General features: G+C 35.2%; 1 protein-coding gene across 3 annotated transcripts in view; it reads right to left on the bottom strand.

Moving 5' to 3' along the window:
- Window positions 1-583: 583 nt before the first annotated feature.
- DCUN1D5 (defective in cullin neddylation 1 domain containing 5) overlaps window positions 584-18,873 on the bottom strand; it is a 36,638-nt gene continuing 18,348 nt past the window's right edge. For all 3 annotated transcript variants that reach the window (XM_054439097.2, XM_054439099.2, XM_054439098.2), the window contains 4 exons: window positions 4,985-5,093; window positions 4,795-4,899; window positions 2,761-2,863; window positions 584-912 (listed from right to left, as the gene is read on the bottom strand). In XM_054439097.2, the coding sequence (XP_054295072.1) occupies window positions 857-912; window positions 2,761-2,863; window positions 4,795-4,899; window positions 4,985-5,093 (373 nt within the window). In that variant the 3' untranslated portion in view covers window positions 584-856. The remainder of the gene's footprint in view (window positions 913-2,760; window positions 2,864-4,794; window positions 4,900-4,984; window positions 5,094-18,873) is intronic.

The raw sequence follows: 18,873 nt of genomic DNA on the forward strand, positions 1-18,873 counted from the left end.
GAGTTCTCTCATGATTGCTTATTCTATTGTCTTCTTTTCCTATGTGTATCTTAACTAAATCCATATCACAGCTAACGTTCTCTTAAGGCAAAACAAAACAAAACAAAACAAAAGTGCTTTAAACAAAATTCCCTATATAATGACAGTTAAAAATATAAATATGCTATTATCAACAATAATAATGATGATACAACTTAATAATACAACTTTTTTAGAAAACAAAACAACTGGACATAATCTTTCCAATTCTAAACTCTCTGAGATAAGACATCTGCATAAGACCTTGGCAGCTTTTATAGAAACCCAGAGCTAAAAGTAGGAGCATTTTTCCAATACCTAGAAATGTTTATTAACTGCATCAGCAAATCATTATCCCAGAAGTCAAGGCCAACAGTTTTCCAAATTGTGCAGAGATGACTATAATGAGCCATACCATCAGCAGACTATGTTGCCAAATATTAAGACTGTTTAAAATCTTGAAAATTCTGTAAATTCATGGTGAACTGGAACCTCAAAAATCAAAAAATTCAAATTTACAAAAATAAATACCACTCTGACACTCAAGGGACATCTTCACTTTAAGGCCTTTGTCACAAATCTGAATCTTTATTGTTCTGAAATAAATGTTATAAACATAACTCAAAACAAAAACTGCAATATTCAGTCTAAGAAGAGGTGTGGCTCAATGCCCATCACATGTAACAAGAAAAACCTCCTTTAAAAAAAGGAAAAAAAAGTACTATGAGAAGTCTTTCATATGAATGAAAATGCACCCGTTGGATTTTTTCCCCCTCATCACATTAGCTTGTATACACGTGGGAATCGAAAGGTTTGCATTTTCTTCACATAGTTCTTGCTATGATGTCTGACGGACTTTTTGCCACTCAACAAATTCATCAAGAAGAACAGGCCCTAGAAAAAAAGAAACCATTTTTGTCAGAATTCAGTGAACTCATCTCTCCAATTATAAAACAAACTCCCCACGAGCTCTGCAATGACAGAGGAATGACCCTTCCTTTCTTTGGGTGTTCTGCTTCTAGCCACCTTATTCCATTTAATGGTGCTTTCTTATTAGCCTTTTCTTTTTTGCCCTTAAAGACAGAAGGACAATGGTATCTATAGCAACTTCCTTCTCAAGGTGTTTCATGAACCCTCCAGTAACCGAGTCAATACAAATCTCTCCCTTTTTCTAAGTGTCCATAGCATTCTGGCATTTAATTATGAAACAATCTGAAAAGTGTTGAAGGTAATATTTCTATGCTGCCTCCCCAAGAAGTGTATAAGCTTGTTGAGAGGGATCAGCCATAATAGAGACTTACTTTATTCCAATAACAGGATGTAGTACAAAGCTGAACACAAAGCAAGTGCCTAATGAATATCTAACTAATGAGCTAAGTACTATGCTAAAACATATATTTTTATAATGTAGGGGAGGTCCAAACTCATTTGCTGACAGAGCCAGGTAGGCAGTTTAAATGAGCTCAGTGTTTGTTTAAACGTAGGAAAAAAATCACTGCCACAAAGAAATATGCTTGCTTTATTCTTCTTAAAACACATAATCCTCTGGTGGTCTTTTTCCATTGCTTTTGACAACATGTTTCTCTACTGTAAGAAAAGCAGCAGAGCACGTATGATAATAAATGGCAACTGAAAAACAGCCTAGGTGTTGGCATACCATGAACTGTCAAACTGAAAAGCAAGTCCAACACAGTTAACACTTGGCTCCAGCCTCTGACTCCTATAAAGGAGTACTATATAGGTACAGTTTTGTCAGACTTTTTAAATTTTTCAAACAAATCTAAAAGTTGTATTTTTATACAAAATCTCCTAGTTTTAAATGCTGATACAAAATACATAAATATACACATCTACAGGCCATATACAGCCGTTGGGCTGCCAGGTTACTGCTGCTAGGTATTATTTCTTTAAAATAATACTAAATTTTATACCATCTTGTAAAGAGAGGACAAAATATATGTAGGAAGAAATAAAGTTATCCCTTCTTCTGTTATTTTTTCAGTGTCACAGAAAAAAGTGTATAATTTCAGTTTAAGTTTATAGGAATGTATCTTTCCTTGTAACCGTTCTGAACACTGAAAACACATGCAACCAACCAAAATGGTGGTTGGAACTGAAAATAATTTATAGTTCTATAGAATTAACTTGGTTTATCTAATTAATTTATCATTATTTCAAAATCCTGTTTTATGGCATTCTAGCCTTTCCATGGAGGAGTATGGACAGATATTTTAACTTGAGGGATTGAAAAATTATAACTATTTCACTATCAGTTTGCTCACAATCAATTTATAGTTTTCAGAGAGCAGTTATACTGACATTATTTGCCATATTGTTAATGGGTAGCATAATATTACAATAATGTTAAAGCTTTTTCTATTGTGGCTGATTGTTTTGCTGTTATATTTTTAAAATCATGACTGTACTTTTCTTCCATAGGCAAATGCCAGGAAAGACAGAAACAAAGCTGAATTTTAGCTTCTGGATGCAAAAATTATAATTTAAATTTAGCTAGAATGTTTGGTTGCCGAGGAACTGAAAACATTTCATTTACCAGCATAGGTTTTATATAATACTGCTGAATCTAAGCTCTCTCTCTACTTCTCCCACAATCCCCCACACGATTAAATAAGTTACTATTACAAAGTTTAAAACCTCTATGCAAATACTACACAAATGCATACTCTCATTTAATATTTTTGGAAATTTTGTTTTCAAAGGAACATGTTATGTTATACTTACAAGCACCATCTTCATCATAGTTACTAAGATCAGCATGGACCGTTCTGCTGAATTCTAATACATTGTACCATTGATCTTTGTTCATAACACGATACTTTGATTGCTGCAAAAAATGATTTAAATATTTGTATTTAAATATTTAAACAAACATCATTTACTTAATTTAGTAAACTAAGTTTTAACTGTTTTTGTGATTTGGTTTTTTCTAAAACATTTATTACTCTTTTAATTATTTGTGTTTCTAAGAGATTCCTCATGGGCATTTACATATTAACATAATCTATTTTTTACTTTTTTTTTCATTTTTGAGGAATAAGAAGAGCACTGAGTACTAACAGTAAGGATAAAACTAACTTTTACATATGTATATACTTGTGTTACCACCAATGAGATCAAGATATATAACATTTCCTACATCCAGTATGTTCCCTTGTGCTGCTTCCTAGTAAATCATTTCTTTACTCAAGATTTACTGTTTAGCCACATTTTGAGTTTGGCATCTTTGGAAACAAGTGAAAGAGTATAGGCTTCGATTTAAATCCCACCCTTGCCACTTAATTGATTGATTTAAATCCCACCCTTGCCACTTAATTGAGTGATTTTGGGAAAGTTACTTAAGAATAGAAACCACTTCCTCATTTGTTAAATGGGGATAGAATTTAGTTCAAAATGGTATTATAAAGATTTTTAAAAATATATGCCAAACAACCTGTACATAACAAGTGTCTGAAAATATTTAGTTCTTCTCAGCTCCCCACAGAGCTGAATATTTTTACATTCAGTTAAATTTATTTTTGCCCAAAACTACTATAGGAAGAAAACAGATACCATCCATCAAAAATAATTCATAGGAATTACAGATTGAATCATGCATAAAACTCATTCATGTAATACCTTTTCATATCATTGTCTCTTTTTTTTTTTTCTGAGACAGAGTCTTGTTCTGTCACCCAAGCTGGAGTGCAGTGGTGCAATCTCAGCTTACTGCAACCTCCACCTCCCTGGTTCAAGCAATTCTCGTGCCTCAGCCTCCCGAGTAGCTGGGACTACAGGTGCAAACCACCACACCCAGCTAATTTTTTTTTTTGTATTTTTAGTAGAGACGGGGTTTCACCATGTTGGCCAGGCTGGTCTCGAACTCCTGGCCTCAAGTGATCTGCCCGCCTTGGCCTCCCGAAGTGCTGGGATTACAGGCGTGTGCCACCATGCCCAGCCGATATCACTGTCTTGTATCACAACTTTTACTACTCTGGGAAAAGGGAAGCTGCTATAAGCAATGTGCTTTATGAGAAATTATTTCCAAAGGAAAAAGCATCTGTATTCAAGATATGGTGAGAACTATACCAATAACCCTAAAATTACAAAGGCACAAAAACAGATTAAAAAAAAAAAAACTAGACAAAGCAATGGAAAAAAAGAATAGCATCTTCTTAGAATCACTGCCTATAGTAGTGGCTATGATAAGCCTTCTAAAAGAACACTTCATCATTTCAGCTTACATTTTTTTAGTAACCAGCATATTTAAGTATACTATTATAGCCATTCTCATATTTGTGGACATAAAATATTAATAGCTTTATTCTGTTTCTTTAGATTGAGCCTAAGTAGAAAAGGAAAGGAAAGTTTTATTACTAAATTGGTTCTCTTATGTACATTTCAGCTTAAGACCCTGTGTAACAAAAGATGAAAATCAGATTTAGAAGCTTAAAGATTTGTGTGCTAGCATTAATTCTCTCTTACGAAAAGCCCGAGAAACTAAATCTGCATGACAAATGTCTGTGATACAATATATTTCTTGGAGGTTTCTTTTATTTGGGGGGATGGGGGGGTAGGATTGAAAGTATCTTAAGTACAAAATCTATTAATAAACATGAACTTCTATCTAAAAATAACTGATATGTACATATTTTAGAATTTTTTCTCTACTTAAGTTTTTTTAAAGCATACTATTAAAAATCTACTTGTTCTTCAAAAGTATAACTTTCAGATTAAGTTTTAAAATAATATTTTCAAAATTCGAAAAAACATACATACCTCCAGGTACTGGTAAAATACTGAAAACAGTGGCCATGTCCTCCCAAGCAGAAGAGCTAACATAGATTTAGCAGTATCAATATCAAGGCTTCTCTGATCTTTATCCTAAAATATAAATGAAAAAGTTTTCCTAAGTGTGGTCTCAAGATGAAAAGCTATTAAAACAACAAAACAAGAAAATTGCACCTACCCTTGCAAAATCAAAGGCATATCTGTAGATATTCTTAAATGACGAAATATCATTCAACTGTGAGCGCAAAAAGTCAAATTTGTTTTGTAACTTTTCTGTGCAGTCACACCTTAAATAAAAGAAATATCAAACAAATTACATAATCAAGAAAATCAAATAAAAGTATCATTGGGGTTAGAAGGAATGCATTAAGAAAAAAGTGAGTGCATTTATGAAGTTAATTTAGTTTTAAAATTCTGAGTCACAAATTTAGAGTAATAAATTTCTTGCCTTGCATCTACCAATGCAATAAAAAAAGAAAAAAAGGGGAAAAAAGAAAACCTGGGAATCAAAGAAAGTTCACTCCAATTACTTTGCTTAAAAACAAACAAACAACTCATTCAAAAATTCCAAATCAAAGTTAAAAAGAGATGTATTAAAACATGTTTTATCACATATACAGCTAAAAATGGCAGAGCAAATGAAACTAATCATGCCTTTGTCACATATTTCTTTAGAAAGTTCGTAGGTAACAGTTTGGTGAAAGACATTAGTCATGAGTGGTTCTAAAGTTTAGGATATAACAGTGGAAATTAATACATTATATTAAGTGGTCCAGTCATAAATCCAGATCCCTATATTTTTGTGAACAAAAAGTCAAAGTCAATCAGTAGAAGCACCTAACTTCAAATAAGTTACATATGCAAAAGCATGCAAACAACAAGTTATACGTGTTATTTTTAAAGACAAGACATTAAATATAAGCAGCTAAATATATGGAAGGCTCAAAAATCTTAACTGACTTTGTCTCAGTGGGTTGATAAATTCCACTGTTTAGCAAGAAGCAAGGCAGTCAAGGCCTTTCACAATTTGGCACAAATCTCTAGTTTCATCTCCTGCCACTTCCTGATAACCTTACCATGCTCTAATTGTATCACTTACCATTCCCAAATGCCAATGCCATGCTTCAGCACCCATTATTTCCACTTGAAATCTCAAACATGCTGATAAAAATATTATTCATCAAGACCTAACTCACATTTTGCCACCTCTGAAAGACCATCTGACTCCCTTTAATCAACTTAATTGTGCCATCTACTGTGGTCCACAGTATTCCACTCAAAACTGAATTTTAGTTATTCAACATGCTCTCCAGACACCTGGCATTCTCAGATTTAACTAAGACTATACTAAATCAATAACGCAAAGGCCTATAATGTGTAGTAACATAATTTCATTAATGTGTAAATATTTTGGACAATTTTCTAATATTAATTAAACCTTGCATTTCTAGAATAAGTCAAATTTGGTCATGTTACCTGTTTTATACATTGCTGGATTTTGGGGTTGTTTTGCTAGGTTCCTAAGTGAGACTAGCTTGTAAGTTTCATTCTTACTCTCCTTGCTAGTTTTTTTAACAAGATTGTAGTACATAAGACTCAGAAAATGAAAAGAGAATTGCTACTTTTTCCCCCATTTTTTGAAAAAGCTTATGTAACCCTGGAATTAGCATCTGTCCAAACTCAGGTGAGTATTGAGGGAAGGAAAACTTTTAACCAATAAACCAACATTTTTAATGGCCATAGGGCCATTAAGATTTTCTATTTTTTTGAATGTTTTGGTCCCATACTTTTCTGATAACTGATTATCTTACATATAAGTTTATTTAAATATGATTAAAATTTATAAACATTTTCTAATTTGCATTAGCATTATTTATCATCGCTTTTTGTTGTTTTTCTTGACCAATCTTGCCAGAATTTAATTCATTTAATATAGTATTTAAGGCCATAGATTTCCCTCTTAATACAACTTTAGCTGCAACCACAAGTTTTGATAAGCATTGTTTGTAGAACTATCATTCGATACAACAATCCCATTATTGGATATATACCCAGAGGAATATAAATCATCCTACCATAACGATATGCAGGTGAATTTTCATTGCAGCACTATTCACAATAGCAAAGACACGGAATCAACCTAAATGCCCATCAGTGATGGACTGGACAAAGAAAATACGTATACACCATGGTATATGTACACTATGGACTACTATGCAGCCATAAAAAAAGAACATGATCATATATTTTGCGGGACCATGGATGGTGCTAGAGGCCATTATCCTTAGCAAGCTAATGCTGGAAAACCAAATGTCACATGTTCTCACTTATATGTGGCAGCTAAATGATGTGAACTTATGAACACAAAGAAGGAAACAACAGACACTGGGGTCTACTTGAAGGTGGAGGGTGGGAGAAGAGAGATGAGCATAAAAGATAACTGTTGAGTACTAGGCTTAATACCTGGGTAATCAAAAAATCTGCACAATCAACCCCTCTGACACTACTTTACCTATGTAACAAAGCTTCACATGTACCCCCAAACCTAAAAATTAAAAAAAATAAAGATCTTACAGTTCAAAAATACATGCATATTTTTGCTTTCAGTATTTACTTGTAAATGACACCTTGACAAGAATTGTTTTGAAGGAGTGATAGGGATAGAAATTTTACTAGCATAGGTTTAAGAGAGAATGAGAAGAGTGGAACTGGAGAAAATAAGTATAGACGAATGCTTTCAAAGAGTTTGATTCTAAAGTGGTGCAGATAAAAGAGGCACTAACTTGAGTTGGATGCAGTCAATGAACTTTTCACACTCACTCTCTCCTAGGTACAACTAAAATCCCTGAACATTATATAGAAAATAAACACAAGACCCTGAAAGGTGGAAACCTGAGGAACTACATGGTGGTGAGTTCTCTGGGTTTCTTTTTGCCTAATATATTCCAAACTTGGAGCTGAAGAAGCTAGTAACCAGAAACACCAATGGGGGCAGACAAAAAGCCCCAATAAAACCCTGCCTTTTCTCTAGCCAAAAGACAAAGAAAGGAGGAGCCTCACAAAACAGAATACTCTTAGAAAACAAACACTCTACTCCAGTTAAAAACCATTGAAAAAACTATGGCCCAACTCCCACCAATGCCAGCAAAGACTGAATGGGGACCTAAAATGTCCACCCTTACCAGGATATAATAAAGCCTCTCTCTCAACTCCTACAATGCTGGTGGAAATCGAAACCACACAGGTAACATGAACTTCTGCTCTTGCCAGGTAGTAACAAGCAGCCAATCCTCTTCTGCCCTAGGTTGATATAGAGGAGGCCTAGTGAAGAGTCAGGGCTTTCACCATCACCCAGTGGTAACAAGGCACTCCTATCCCTTTCAGACAAGAAAGCATCAGTAAAAGTGTAGTGGGAACCCAGAACTCTCTTCCCTGCCCAGCAGTCACAAGGGATATCCTTCCTTAGATGTTAATGAATGCAGAGTAGAAAATTCAATTTCTACCTGTACCTGGCAGTAATAAGGTGGCAGCCCTGATTTCTCTTGCCAGAATAGCATTAGAGTAAGCTAGCTAAAACTGAAGCTTTAAATATGATCCAGAGATCCAGAGTTTCGTAATATACTACCCAAAATATCCAAGTTTCAATTTAAAAAATCACTTGTCAAACCAAGATCTCAAATGGAATGCAAAAACACAATCAATACTTGCAACCACCAAAATGACAGAGATGTTCAGAATTATCTGACACATTTTAAAGTAGCTATCATACAAATGCTTCAACAAGTAATTAAAAATGTAATAGAAAAATGAAAAAATATAAAGTCTCAGCAAAAAAAAAAGTCCAAGGACAAAGAAATATAAGATATAAAAAAAGAACCAAATGGAAATTTTTGAACTGTAAAACACAAGGTAGCCTTAAGCCCTAATATATCCATAATTACATGACAGTGAGTAGTCTAAATACACCAATAAGACAGAGTGGATTACAAAAAGCATGACCCAAACATATGCTGTCTAGAAGAAACTTTAACTTCAAATAGTATAGGCAGGTTGAAAGTGAAACAATGGAAAATAATATTTCATAGAAATATTAAAAGAAAGCAGGAAGTGGCTTTCTACATTAGATGATATTAAAATAGACTTAGAGCAACTTCAGAGCAAAGAAAATGATCAGAACAGAGAGAATAATCATATTATAATAAAAAGGTCAATCCATCAGGAAGACATAGCAATCCTAAACAATTCTAAGCAATCCTATATACATTAAACAATAGAGCTATAAAATGTGTGAAGTAAAAACTAAATGTGTGAAGTAGCACTGAAAAGAGAAATAAATTCATAATTATAGTTGGATATTCCGCCACCCCTTTTTCAGCAATTGATAGAAACACTAGAAAGAATTCAATAAACACAGAGAATTTAACAACATCATCAACCAACAGGATCTAGCTGAACTTAGTAGACTACTCCATTCAAAGACAATAGAATACACATTCTTTTCAAGTGCCCACAAAACATAAAACAAGACGGACCAATCCGGAGACATAAACCCCTCAACAGAGTAAAAATAACTGAAATAAAAAAGAATGTGTTCTCTGACAACAATGGAATCAAACTAGAAATCAATAACAGAAAGTTAATGGCAAAATCTCCAAACACTTGGAAACTAAACAGCAAACACCTAAATAATCTATGGGAGAGTTAAGTCTCAAGGGAAAACAGAAAATACATTAAACTAAATGAAAATACAACATATCAAAATGTTGACATACAAATAAAGCAGTACTGAGAAGGAAATTTATAGTGCTAAATACACACATTAGAAAAAAGAAAAAGCCTTAACAATCTAAGCTTGTACCTCTAGAACCCAGAAAAAGAAAGGCGAAATAAACAAAGCAAGCAGGACAAAGTAAATAAGAGCAGAAACTGCTGAAATTGAAAACAGAAAAATCAATGCAACAAAGCACATTGAAAAGATCGATAAAACTGACAATTCTCTAACAAGACTGACAAAAAAAGAGAGAAGACAAAAATTACCCATATCAGGAATGAAATGGGGTATTATTACAGACCCACAGCTATCAAAAGCATAGTAAGGGATACACAATGAACATACACAATGTATGATAGTAAGGGATCACAATGAACAACTCTCTACACACACAAATTTTTCTACACATATAAAGATTTTTATACAGATATAATCTATATCTATATAATTTTATATAATCTATAGCTATATGATCTATAATCTATATATAGATATTTTATATCTATTGATTTATATAGATATAATCTGTATCTATGTAAATATTTTATATATAGATTTTATACAGATTTTTATATAGCTATAAAAATTCTACACATATAAAGATTTTTCTACATGAAACCTTGGATGAAATGGACCAGTAAGTTCCTTGAAAAACACAAACTACCACAACACACACAATATACAGTAGTCTGAGTAGACCTGTTATTATTAACGAAATTGAATTCAAAATTTTAAAACTTTCAAAAAAGAAACTCCAGAAGCAGATGGTTTCATTACAGAATTATACCAAACCTTTAAAGACTTATTCCACATAATCTCTCTCAAAACATAAAAGATTAAGAAAATTTAAAATATTTAAAAAAAGAAAAATTAAGAGATAAAGAAAAATTTATTTAATAAAGCCAGTATTACCTTGATACCAAAACCAGGCAAATACAAAAAAAAGCCACATAATTTTATCATTTAATACAGAAAAAGTACTTTAAAAATTTAACATCCATTCATGAGAAAACTCTCAGAAAAAAAAAAAAAATAGAGGGGAGTGTCCTCAACTTCGTAGAGCATAAATAAGTAACTTACAGGTAACATAACAGTGAAAGCCAACGTTTTCTCTCTAAGATGGGGAACAAGGAAAAGATGCCTACTCTTTCCACTCTTATCGACATAGTGGTAGAAGTTCTAGCTCATGCAATAAGTCAAAAAAAAGAAATAGGAGAGGATGTGGAGAAATAGGAATGCTTTTACACTGTTGGTGGGACTGTAAACTAGTTCAATCATTGTGGAAGACAGTGTGGTGATTCCTCAAAGATCTAGAACTAGAAATACCATTTGACCCAGCCATCCCATTACTGGGTATATACCCAAAGGATTATAAATCATGCTGCTATAAAGACACATGCACACGTATGTTTACTGCGGCACTATTCACAATAGTAAAGACTTGGAACCATCCCAAATGTCCATCAATGATAGACTGGATTAAGAAAATGTGGCACATATACACCATGGAATACTATTCAGCCATAAAAAAGGATGAGTTCATGTCCTTTGTAGGGACATGGATGAAGCTAGAAACCATTATTCTGAGCAAACTATCACAAGGACAGAAAACCAAACACTGCATGTTCTCACTCATAGGTGGGAACTGAACAATGAGAACACTTGGACACAGGGTGGGGAACATCACACACCAGGGCCTGTCGGGGGGTGGGGGGAGGGGGGAGGGATAGCATTAGGAGATATACCTAATGTAAATGACGAGTTAATGGGTACAACACACCAACATGGCACATGTATACATATGTAATAAACCTGCACGTTGTGCACATGTACCCTAGAACTTGAAGTATAATAATAAAAAAAAAGAAATAAAAGATATATAGATCAGAAAAGAGAAATAAACTGTCCCTATTTCCAGATGACATGACTATGTAGAAAATCCAAGGTCTATACAGAAAACATCTTAGAACTAATAGGTGAGTTCAGCAAGGTCACAGGATACAAGATAAACATACAAAAATCAATTGTATTTCTAAATATTAGTAATGAACATGTGGACACTAAAATGTAAAATACCATTTACAATAGGTTGAAGTAAAAATAAAATACTTATGTGTAATTCTAACAAAAGATGTACAGGACTTATATGCTGAAAACTACACAAAACTGATGAAAAAAATCTAATACCTAAAAAAAAAAAAGACATTATCTATCTTCCAGTATTCAAAGCAAGACTGACAAAGAGAGAAGACAAAAATTACCAATATCAGGAATATTAAGAGTATTCAAAGACTCAAAACAGTAAAAATGTCAATTCTCCCCAAACTTATATGCTGTTTAACCAAAATCTCAGTAAGATATTTTTGTAAAGAAAAGATTATTCTAAAATTTATATGGAAAAGCAAACACACTAGAATACCTAAAACAATTTTGAAACAGGATGCATAAGTCTATCTGATTTCAAGACTTACTTAGCCACAGTAATCCAGACTGTGTGGTACTGGCAGAAGGTTAAGACACATCAGCGGAACAGAGAACCCAGAAATAAATGTACACAAATATGTCCAACATTTATATACCTTTTACAGAAATTAATTCAAAATGCACCACTGACTTAAACGTAAAATTTAATAATGCAAGCCTTCTAGAAAAATACGTGAGAAAATTCTCAGGATATAAGGCTAGGCAAATAATTTTTAGACTTGACATCAAAAGTACAATCAAAAGTACATCAAAACTGAGGCGGGGGCTGATGTCTGTAATCTTAACATTTTTGGAGGCTTAGGCGGGCAGATCACTTGAGGTCATGATTTCGAGACCAGCCTGGCCAACATGATGAAACCCTGTCACTACTAAAAAATAGAAAAATTAGCCAGGTATGGTGGCACATGTGTGTGTGGCTACTTGGGAGGCTGATGTGGGAGGATCGCTTGAACCCAGGAGGTGAAGGTTGAAGCGAGCCAAGATCACAGCACAGGTTGGAATGCAACCTGTGAGTGAGACAACTCATTGGAGTGCAACAGAGAGAGATTCTCAAAAAAAAAGTACACTCCATAAAAGGAAAAACTAATAAACTGCTCTGCAAAAGACCTTGTTACAGGAATGAAAGAAGTTATAGAATGTAAGAAAATGTTTGCAAAACACACATTCAACAAAAGACTAATATCAGCGAACTCTGAAAATTCAACAGTAAAAAAATTTATCTTCCATGTTCGTTAGCATCTCTTTCACATTCCCCTTCTGCCTCTCTGCACTAATTTCCTTAGATATCGTAGATCACTGATCCTTACAAGCCAACTACATTATCTTCTTTCTATCTCATCTGCTCAGTGTTTGTTTGTGTGTTTTGAGATGGAGTCTCGCTCTGTCCCCAGGCTGGAGTACAGTGGTGCAATCTCAGGTCACAACCTCCACCTCCCTGATTCAAGTGATTCTCCTGCCTTAGCCTCCCTAGTAGCTGGGACTATGGGCATGCACCACCACACCCAGCTAATTTTTGTATTTTTAGTAGAGACAGGGTTTCACCATGTTGGCCAGGATGGTCTCAATCTCTTGACCTCGTGATTGGCCTGTCTCGGCCTCCCAAAGTGCTGGGATTACAGGTGTGAGCCACCACGCCCGGCCACCGAGTTTTTAATCTGCTGTTTTTCACTTTCAGAAATTTAATTATTCGGAGTCTGATATCTGAGACCATTCTCTTTTCTGTAACCACAGAGTTGTCTTATGCGGAAATTATGATAATTCATAAATTAATCTTAAAGGGTCTGATTCTCAAGTTCATTTTTTAAGATTGATTTCTGAATGTTTAGTGATTTCTGATTATAAACTAGTGATCACAGAACCTTTTTCTGCAAAAATTGAGGTTTGTGTAAAATTTCTCTATGGAAGAACTGCTTCCATTACAAACAGGGGAGTCTTATTCTAAAACACATTTCTGGCTTGGGTCAGATAGTGAATTCCATCCCCAAATCTGCAAGACAAAAGATGGAGGACTAGGAATTCTCTCAGGTAGAAGCCCTTTACCTCTAACTGTATGTAAAACCAGTCCCAGGTCATCAAATTTCCATTTATTGCATAAGTTTGTCATCAGTGTTTTTAATCTGATTCCCATCCTATTAAGGTCTTGCTTGAAATGTGTCCTCTGTTCTCAACATGCATGACATGTCAACAACCAGACCCTAGGTGACTAGGAATAGGTAGGTTTCTTCAGGGTAAATGTCAGCTCCATAGATCTCTATGTAATAATCACCATCACTCATCATTTCTGGCCTCTGATTATTTTCCTTATAGGCAAGTCCAAGTATACTTTTAAAAAGTTTTTTTTTTTTTTTGAGATGGAGTCTCACTCTGTCGCCCAGGCTGGAGTGCAGAGATGCAATCTCGGCTCACTGCAACCCACGCCTCCGGGGTTCAAGTGATTTTTCTGTCTCAGCCTTCCAAGTAGCTGGGACTAGAGGGGCATGCCACCATGCCCAGCTAATTTTTGTATTTTTAGTAGAGATGGGGTTTCACCAAGTCAGCAAGACTAGTCTCAAACTCCTGACCTCATGATCTGCCCGCCTCAAACCCCAAAGTGCTGGGATTACAGGCGTGAGCCACCGCGCCTGGCCAAGATGTTTTTATATGTTATCCAGCATTTAAGTGTTTTACGTGAGAAGTGGTTTCTCCACACATTTAGTAGCCATATTGCCAGAAATGGAAATCAAAATTTGGATAAGTTAACCAGAATTCCTTATATATGAATGAATGCACAATATGCTTGATGAGGAAACAAGAAAAATTTATTCTCACTTATTAGAAATTCATTACCTACTATTTCACTAAGTGGTTTCTGTTAGTGTAAAAATTATTCATTATGTGAAAAATAATGCTTTAATGAAAGTTGACTTCTACCACGGGGATATGCAAAACAAATTTCTCAGATTACATGCCACTATAATGTTTGAAAATATAGAGATGAAGTCTTCATAATGTGAGTCACATCTTTGATACAAAATCTCATGCAGAATCTTAACAGACTTGAGACTTAAGTGTTAAGAGGGCAAGGAAGATAAAGGATGCCCCCTGACATTCAAAGTTCTTTCTTTCCTTACCATCAGATTTTAAAAATCACTGTCATAGCATAACACAGGACCTGACATATAGCACTCCAAAAATATTTGTTAAATAAAAGTGTGACTACCAAAAATAAACCACACGATAGGTGATATATTTATTTAATTATATAATGTTTCAAAATTCCTATCTGGGAGAAACTTAGTGGTAAATGGTAGATCAAACAAAATCACAAAGCACATAGTGACTGAGAAGTCACTAAGGAGATAAGAATCCAAGAAATTATAATATTTTCCAAATATTTTACATTTCATGGTTACACAAAATTACAATCTTACTTATGTAATTTCAATAAGCTTAAGAAATACAGTGAAGGGAAAAACAAATTTTCAAGTCAAACAGATTGGTTAAAATTCTAGCTTCTCTATTTCTGGTCATGTGGCTTTCAGCAAGTTACTAAACCTTTTTCAGCCTGTTTCCTCATTTTTAAAATGACGATAACAATAATTTAATAGGACAACTATATGGCAAGTTACTTAACCTTTTTCAGCCTCAGTTATCTGATTTTTAAAATGGTAACAATAATAATTTCATAGGACAACCATAAAGATTAAATGAGAATCCATGTGTTAAATGCTTAGCACAGTCCTTGACATGCTTCTTTTGAGGCAAATGGATTAAAAATCACCTACACTACACACCTTGGTAGAAACTACATCATACCATTCCTAATGGTCTACTATAAATCTTGAGCAGAGAAAGAATCCGACAGACATTTTTGTAGTAAAAAAAGAATAGGCCAGCACAGTGGCTCACGCCTGTAATTCCAGTACTTTGGGAGGTCGAGGCGGGTGGATCACGAGGTCAGGAGATCAAGACCATCCCAGCTAACATGGTGAAACCCCGTCTCTACTAAAAATACAAAAAAAATTAGCTGGGTGTGGTGGCAGGTGCCTGTAGTCCCAGCTACTCAGGAGTCTGAGGCAGGAGAATGGCGTGAACCCAGGAGGCGGAGCTTGCAGTGAGCCGAGATCGCGCCACTGCACTCCAGCCTGGGTGACTGAGCAAGACTCCGTCTCAAATTAAAAAAAAAGAATAAGAGCACGAACCTCCATATTTATTAACAGTATCATGAAGACTGTGAACACATTTGGCAAAACTAACATACCGAAGCAGTTACTAACAGCAATACAATTTTTATATCGAATCTAGCTCCAAAATACTAACATCGATACCTCAGAAATTGGGAAGTTTAGAAAAAAGAATATTTCCTCCGAAATAAAAAGAAATGCATACTTAACTAGCGTACTATGGAAAGCAAGAGATAGTTTTCCAAATAACAACCAAATAAAACCACACAGATTTTAGGGAACACTGGCACAATACAATACACCATTCTCCAAGACCACTGTAGTTAGAAAGAGAAGAAATGGGTTTTAATTTCAAAGTTAGGACTTGGAAATTAATTTCCTGGTATTGCTAAGCAACTGATTACAAAGGGACGCTTTTGAACTTGTGTTTCATTAAAGACCTTTAAAGTGAGAAGAAGTTTCATGCATGTATTAGATGTAAGTGAGGCTCTCTTCCTAATCCGTAAGTCCCAGTGACTGTGCTGTGACACACTGATGTGTAACACGAAGAATTGTGTCACAAAGTTCTGGATTTAGAACTTCCTCCAAATAAGCTTTCTCGACCAGACCAATACCATCTACTTCTAGGGGTATTTGAAAATGTGCAGAGGGGCATTTTGAAATTGTCGTAATGACCTTAAGAGAGAACAGAGGGGAAGGATGCTAACGGCAATTAGTAGTTGGGCCCCAAATGCTAAATGAATGACAGTCACATCACACACATGATGGCATTTCATTTACTCCCCTCTTCCACCCCCACCAAAAAAAAAATCATATAAATGTTCCCTATTCCCCTCTCTCTCAGACGGTCAAGCCATGCCATTCCTTTTACACTTCAAAGTCCGGGGCTCAATAGAGACTAGATTTACAAACTGCAACCTACCGGCAGGCAGCTTAATTACTACCACTGTTGTCAGATGCTCTTGTTTTGTCTTTTTTTTCATTATCATAATCAAGTACAGTCCTCTTCAAAGGTCTATGTTCAGTTTTCTCCACTGGTATAGTATTTCACCCTTGCTCCAACACCAGACTTTCAGCTAGCAGATATGAGAAAAGACCTCCACTCTAGTACACTATGCCAGAACAAAAACTCGCCAAGTATCCTTGGAACCTCGTATCTATAGATGAAGGAAGAGAAATTCCATAACCTCCTGAGAGCACATCAAATTTTTGTGTCTAGCAGTACATGTGCCTCTTAATGGGAACGAGGGCCATAGTTCTCATAAGACTCTCAAAAGAGACTATGACTTTAAAATATTAAAAACAATTGCTCATTGAAAATTATCCCCCAAATCTTTTAAGATTCCTGTGCTTTAAAATCTCTGACGGTTTCCCAATATCTGTAACACAGATTTAAACTCTCTCAACATATTAGCTAAAGCACTCTACAGTGAAGCCATCACTCAAAATATTAGAATTCAAAACCTATCCCGGCAATTTTTTTATGTACTTTACAATTCTAAGAAATCAAACTACTTCCTTCAAACATATGCTTTCCTTCCTCAAGGTCCTGCTCACAATCTCCCTCTTCTGAAACATTTTCCTATATCCTCAACAAACAAAATCCTAATCATTCTTCATGTTCTAGTTCACAGGCCACACCTACATTTACCTACCTACTTAGCTGAAATTAACCTTACTCATCTCTGCTTTCATAGTATCTTGTATTTCCACTCTAGCACTTGTCACATTCTCCTTGGTTTATGGTTACAGCAAGGTGACCAATCTCTGGGCTGAGCATAATTACCAGCCTGTGGCCTGTTAGAAACCAGGCTGCATAGCAGGAGGCGAGCAGCAGGCGAGTGAGCGAGCATATCCACCTCCTGTCAGAACAGCAGCGGCATTAGATTCTCACAGGAATGCGAACCCTATTGTGAACTGTGCGTGCGAGGGATCTAGGTTGCATGCACCTTATGAGAATCTAATGCCTGATAATCTGAGGTGGAACAGTTTCATCCTGAAGCCATCCTTCCCTTCTCCCCAGCCCCATCCGTAGTAAAACTGTCTTCCACGAAACTGGTCCCTGGTGCCAAAAAGGTTGGCTGGGTTATAGTATTGTAATGTTTTCCCTGACCTAGTAGAATATGACTAAAGGACAAAAGCTGCATCTTATTCCTCGCTGTGATCACCAGTAAGTGATATTGTGCCTTACATAATACAGGTGTCTAATATAAATATCTACAAAATTAAATTAAAATTAATACTGGGCACAGTGGCTTACGCCTGTAATTGCAACACTTTGGGAGGCCAAGGCTAGAGGATCACTTGAGCCCAGGAGTTTGAGACCAGCCTGGGCAACATAGTAAGACAAGCTTGAGCCCAGGAGTTTGAGACCAGCCTGGACAACACAGTGAGACCCTGTCTCTCAAAAAAAAAATAGCCAGGTGTGGTGGCATGTGCCTGTGGTCCCAATTACTTGGGAGGCCGAAGTGGGAGGATTACTTGAGCCCAGGAGATTAGGTTGCAGTTGAGCCATGATTGTGTCACTGCTCTCCAGTCTGGGTAACAGAGCCAGACCCTGTCTCAAAAAAAAAAAAAATTAACACCTTAGATTTGCAAGGAAATTTGGCTATTATTAAACAAAGATGAAAACTACATGGAAGAATAGATGTGAAAAGCATATGGCAATTTCATCCCCTGAAACTTACAAAATGGCTAGTCTAGGCCAGTTATATCCAAGTTCATATACCCACAAATTCTTTCACACAAAAAGGAAAGCCAATTCAGTTATAGAAAGCCTATATGAATAGAAAACAAACGAATGCTAACAAAGTAGTCTGCAAACTATAAAGCATTACACAATATAGATAACTAATCATGATTATTACAGTCTACTATCCTTTAACACAGTGTATGTTTTAAACTACCAGACTGTTTCTATTTTTTAACAGACCAACATAGTTATAAAAAGTTTTATGGGTTAAAATTAATTAATTGAAACAACTCATGACTATCTTAAGATGATTTAAGAGATCATTAGATGCCCAGGTGAAATTATAAAAGTATGAAAAATATCAGAGGGAATTGATAATAAAGTTTTATCTTTTAAGATTATGTTTATTATATAGAACACCAAGTATACTAAGCAACGAATAATTTCTAAAGACACAG

The sequence above is a fragment of the Pongo pygmaeus genome, chromosome 9, assembly GCF_028885625.2.
Source record: "Pongo pygmaeus isolate AG05252 chromosome 9, NHGRI_mPonPyg2-v2.0_pri, whole genome shotgun sequence".
In the NCBI taxonomy this organism is placed as follows: Eukaryota; Metazoa; Chordata; class Mammalia; order Primates; family Hominidae; genus Pongo; species Pongo pygmaeus.